At 42.4% G+C, this 5,911-nt stretch overlaps 1 protein-coding gene across 1 annotated transcript in view; it reads left to right on the top strand.

Annotated features, from left to right (window-relative positions):
- Nucleotides 1–5,911, top strand: part of EFEMP1 (EGF-like fibulin extracellular matrix protein 1) — a 70,511-nt gene that overhangs the window by 619 nt on the left and 63,981 nt on the right. The window contains exons 2-4 of the mRNA XM_006159049.3: nucleotides 896–983; nucleotides 5,488–5,536; nucleotides 5,691–5,897. Coding sequence (XP_006159111.1) covers nucleotides 903–983; nucleotides 5,488–5,536; nucleotides 5,691–5,897 — 337 coding nt within the window. The 5' untranslated portion in view covers nucleotides 896–902. The remainder of the gene's footprint in view (nucleotides 1–895; nucleotides 984–5,487; nucleotides 5,537–5,690; nucleotides 5,898–5,911) is intronic.

Raw genomic sequence — 5,911 nt, 5'->3', positions numbered from 1 at the left:
CCCCCAGGAGGTGGGGCGGTGAGCATGTGGGGGGGGGGGGGTCGCCCCTTGTTGGCTTGTGTTAAAGAGACCTCACCTTCCTGTGGGCGCCAGGGCACCTCAGGCTGCAGTGCGGTCCCTCTTCCGGCTCTAAGCAGTCCAGGTCCTTCCTGAAGGTGGCATGTCCAGGACCAAGGATCTGGTAAAACAGAAGGGAAGCTGGAGCTTTGGGCCACTCCTCCACACAACCTGGAGCCTTTAAACAAAGGTGTGAGCACAGAGTGGCATGAAATGCCACTTCAGACTTTGTGAGGGGGAGTGTGAGAAGAGGCTCTGAGGGATGTGAGAAGCTCTAATGTTCTACTAGAACTGGGAGGAGATCCCTCTCTGAGTTTTGTTTTGGTATTTTATTAGTTAAAAAAAGTTTGAGATCAACGTAATCCATATTTAAAGATATTCCTACTGAACTGTGCAAGGAACATAACTAGCTGGAGGTAAGCATATATGGCAGGTCTTAATGTTCAAGAGAATAGAAAATTGCTGTACCCCCCTCCAAATCCGGGGAAGTGAGGAAAGAAACACTGTTGCATTTGAAATTAATTACCCTACTTTTTCACTTCTACCCCTGCCTCTGGAGCCTGCTGTGTAGGTGCTAAAATGCACTGAATGTCCTTTGTACATACAAGATATTCAGCAGAGCAGAATGGGGTAAAGTGAAATGCAATTCTGCAGCCTGTTTAAGGTCCTTCATGTCTCCTTGTGGATGAGGGGGGAAGGGAGAAAGCAGACTGGAAGGTGGGTATGGTGGAACCTCGGTCTCGCCCACCCTCCTTTTCTTGCTTGTTACTTTGCCACTAAAGTTTTACTTCCCCTGTAGCAAATACTAAACATCCGTTTGTCCCGTGTTTTCTTTGAGATTCACAATGTTGAAAGCCCTTTTCCTAACTATGCTGACTCTGTCGCTGGTCAAGTCACAGGACACCGAAGAAACCATCACGTACACGGTAAGGGGTGATGGAATTTGAGATAAATGTGATTCCGCGGGATTCTGTGACACATGAAAGACTTTACCCAGCTCTGCCAGGGTGACTGTACTCTGTGGAGGGTAATGAATTATATAGCTTCAGCATGGTTCACATTTAAAATCTGTTGTAAATTGCCCATGATCCTTTTGAAAATTCATTTAGATGTGCAATTGAGGTAAGGACCAAAATATAACAATTTGGTTAGGGCCATGAAAACAGAACCCTATCAAAATAAAAACCAAAGTCGGCTACATGTTTCCAACACACTGACCAAATGAATGGACCATAAGGAATCAAAAAGCCTTGGATTTATATACACTTGCAGATGAAACTGAAAGATGCAGAATAAGTGAGATAAGAATGTGAAACATCACACAAGCATTTACTCACATAAATGCCCTGCACACACACTTTATTACCAGGATATAGCATTTGCTAAAGTGGTTATAAAATGTGGCATGTGCAACTCAGTTTTGCATTTTCTAATTAGCATCTCTGATATCTCCTAATGATATTTGATTACTACTTAATTGCATGCACATAACCAGTGTTTAATAAATACTAAAACTATCATCTGACTCCCTCCTACTGCCAAGAATAGATGTGGTGAGAATGGAGGAAAGCAATTTACCTCACTTCTGGTTCCTGGTCATTAGTCAGTGTTGTGAGACAAATGACATTTGTCCTGGATTGAAATATGAAAAACACATTTTCTGCTTGCTCCCAATTTAAAATTAAGTAATCCTACTTGAAAAAAAATGTGAAAAATTTTTTAAAATAAAAATTCTTAAAAGTGAGCTAATGTCAATTACTGATAATAAACATTATCTCACTTTTCTGTACCATGTTATCCCTAGAATGTTACTATTCATCTTGCAAACGCTCCATTCTGTTTTTCATATCAACTATAAATAAAATAGTTTAATATAAATATTTTGTTAACTTAATGTTAAATGCAGTTGCTTCCTCTGCTGAAGATAAATAAAGTAAGAAAAACACAAACATGTGCTGTTTATCTTCAAATGAAAATGTTTTGTGATTCAGGCTAGACTTACTACCTTCTCAGGGAGCTAAAATTAAATTCATATCCACTTTCATAATCATCTAATAAAACATTTTATTGCTTTTACAATTGTTTATCTTATACCTCTTCCCTTTGCTAATCATCTAAATTGATATTTAGCAGAGAAAGTTACCTATGGATTAAACACTATAGTTTTAACACTACTAACTAGAGTCACTATTTATTGTAACAAATTTTCCAGATATGATACCCTTTTTGTGCTAAGATTAGGTCTATTCTCCTTTGAATTCTGTATGCCTAATAATTCATGGTTAAAGGACAAGATGTAAGTACTTGAGTAGCCTACTGTGGAGACACTGTTTCCTTTCATCCTCACAGCAAAGTATGAGGTAAGTGGCATCTTCCTTCTGCTGATAGTAAAACTGAAGATCAGAGACAAGGTCTAACTTGCTTCAGGTAATACAGCCAGAAAATGGTGAAACTGAATTCAATACAGACTTGTGTAATAGTAAACCCATATTAAATGTACTAGAACTAAATAACTACAACAAACTGCAAGTCTTTTCTATTTTCCATACAAATTATTCTAGTGCACTGCAATTTTTGCCTGGTTTGAAAGGTATTTTTTAGAAGGATGGGCTTGTATCCACAAGATATAAACATATTCCCCTTCTATATTATACTAAATATAAGGCCCATTCAGCTATTTCTTGGACAAGTATCTACGTAAGCAACTCTCACCACAATCACGGGAATTTGAGCTTGTTTACTAAGAAAATCCAGACCTTCACCTCACATAATTTTCCCTGGGAAGACTGTTGAAAACTACAACGTTCCTAAGCAAGTACAAATAATATTATTACACAGATTACACAAGTTGCTAAAGAAATAGAAAAGTTAGGTGATTAATGTCAGTGCTGGCATTAGGGATGCTAGAAGGAAGTAATGATCTTGAAGGAAGTGATGACCTTGGATTCATCTAGAAAGGTTGAAGAAGCACCTGACTCAGAGAGTGATATATTCAAAGGCTGGAGGTGAAAACAATCAAGACAGGTTTGAAAATGATAAGGTCAGATGGGCCAATGCCAGGTAGAAGAGAGAACCCTGAAATGGCAATAATGAGAGATGACAGGCCTGCAGGCAGTGTGAGCTCTTAGATGGAGAGCAAGAAGACTGTCGCAGAGGCAGCATTCAGAATGCAGTGAGAGGGACCAGCAGTTAGCGTAATGGCTATGTCGCTGGACTCCCATGTAGTTGACCGCAGTTCAAGTCCTGGACCTGGTGGCTTAAACTCATGCCAGGCACATGTGCATGCATGCCCAAGATCCCGAGAGAAGAATGGAGAAGGGATTGCAGCGTGACCATCACTCCTGGGGGGTGATTTCTTGCTTTCTGACTCTCTGTCTGTCTGGCGAGCGCATGCGCCCTATAGCAAAAACCTCTAAAAGGAAAACAAAACTCAGAATACCACGAGAGCCTTGCCTACTCACAATGCCACAAAGGCTTCCACCAGTGTAGTAGACATAGAAAAGGACACCCGTCAGCAGAGCTTGAAGGAAAATAATTGGAGAAGTGAGTGCTGATGTCAAAGTTGTGATTCTGGGTTCTGGGAAAGGTGGTAGTGCCTTGGACTATATGTGGGAAACTAGAAAGAATTATTCTGGAAGATAAAGTGAGTTGAGTTTTTACCTTGGTAAGTTTCAGGTATCAGTAAAATACCTAAATTGATCTCTCTGCCTTCATTCAGCTATTTACTCACCACGCATCTATTGTGTACATAAGCAACTCACAGCTCTATCCATAGAATTAATTTGTTTAGTCCACTTTTCCTCAATCTTTTCCAAAACTTCTTCCTCACAGTAACTTTCTCAAATGAGCATCTGATCAAATGGTCTCTTGAGCCTAAAGTTTCTTCATCCATAACATTTCTCAAGACACAGCCCATATTTGACCTGTATGGGAATGACCTGAGATGCATATGTGGAATTCAGATTCCAGGTTCCTTACACAGACCTACAGAATATTGGCAGAACCCAGGAATCTACAAGCACCTGATAATGGTGGCTTATATTTATTATAATATGGAAGGGGAATATGTATATATCTTCAGCAAGCACCCTCGGTAATCCTTAAGCATAATGAAGTTTAAGATGTGCTGACTTTCACAGAATTCAGATTCTACTTACCCCAAAGCAAGACCTCCCAAAATTTGGCCCTGCCCAACGCTTTAACCTCATTCCCCACCCAGAACTGCTTGCAGTTCCTCTGCTTCAGCAGTCTTGTGCCTTTGCTCACATTAATCCTCCTAGAACCTCTGCATCTTTCTGGAGGAAAAAAAAAAAAAAACCTGCTCAAACTGTAAGGTTCAATTCACTTGCCACCTCCCCTGTTGAACCTCCCCTCTGCCCTGTCCTACCCACAGCAGTCCATCACTCCTTCCACACACACCTTGCAGCAGGCACTTGACAGCCGGCATCAGCCTGGCCACCTGTCAGTCTTCCTTTAGCTTATGAGCCACTAGAGAACAGGGATGCAGTGCTCGTCACCTCTGCATTCCCAGGGCCAAGGGCAATGTGAGCGGTAAGAGGGGCTCCACGGATGGTTTGTTCCCTGAGTAAACAAGAGAGGATAAGTCTGTGGTGAAGCTAGGAAGCAGGCCAGGGTACCTGCTCAAACTGTAAGGTTCAATTCACTTGCCACCTCCCCTGTTGAACCTCCCCTCTGCCCTGTCCTACCCACAGCAGTCCATCACTCCTTCCACACACACCTTGCAGCAGGCACTTGACAGCCGGCATCAGCCTGGCCACCTGTCAGTCTTCCTTTAGCTTATGAGCCACTAGAGAACAGGGATGCAGTGCTCGTCACCTCTGCATTCCCAGGGCCAAGGGCAATGTGAGCGGTAAGAGGGGCTCCACGGATGGTTTGTTCCCTGAGTAAACAAGAGAGGATAAGTCTGTGGTGAAGCTAGGAAGCAGGCCAGGGTGTGAGAGGGAGATAAGAATAGTAAAGAAAGGTGTTTAAATGCTCTAAGAGGAGTGGGTTTAAAGAAAGAGGGAAGAGTTCAAGGCCAGAGAAAAATAAATAAATAAACTTTGTTGAATATTTTATTGTGTGGGAAAAATTCACAACGTGGTGGGGGAAAGGCAAAAATAAAACAAAGAAGACCAGTCAGAGAGGTTGGAGGTTAGTCTTAAGATGGCAAGAAAAGCATTCCAAGAAGATGGTGATGGGCAACTGTACCAAACCCACCAGAAGAGTCAAGGCAGCTAACATTTGAGGAGAGACCTTGGAAGCTGCCCAATGCAGACTTATCTTAAGAAAAGCAGAGAATGCAACTACCCATCTAGGACTCTAGTGCAAGGGTTTTTGCCCTAAGAGTGAAGCTTTTTGAGGGACCTCTTAGGGAACGGACACACTAATTAACTGTCTCCTGGCCCATCTCTGCTGTTCTCTTCACAGCAATGCACGGACGGGTATGAGTGGGATCCTGTGAGGCAGCAGTGCAAAGGTGAGCCCACTTCAAAGACCCCACCTGAACATAGTTTTCTGTCTCATCTATGTTGCTCTTCCTGCCCTGTTTGTATATACCAAAAGGCAGGAGCGTTATTTGTGTTTTTCTTCCCTCCAAAAAGATTCCTGACTTATTTTATTACTGCTCACAGATATTGATGAATGCGACATTGTCCCTGATGCCTGCAAAGGTGGAATGAAATGTGTCAACCATTATGGAGGATACCTCTGCCTTCCTAAAACAGCCCAGATTATTGTCAACAATGAACAACCTCAGCAAGAAACACCTGCAACAGAAGCCGTGGGTGCAGCTGCAAATGCAGCTGCAACCTCGGGCACAACCACTGGTGGTGTGGCAGGCCGGGGGAAGGGC

This window comes from Tupaia chinensis, unplaced genomic scaffold, assembly GCF_000334495.1.
Source record: "Tupaia chinensis unplaced genomic scaffold, TupChi_1.0 Scaffold000622_1, whole genome shotgun sequence".
NCBI classification, from domain to species: Eukaryota; Metazoa; Chordata; class Mammalia; order Scandentia; family Tupaiidae; genus Tupaia; species Tupaia belangeri.
The sequence above is the reverse complement of the archived record's forward strand: the minus strand, read 5'-3'. Positions and strand labels throughout refer to the sequence as shown.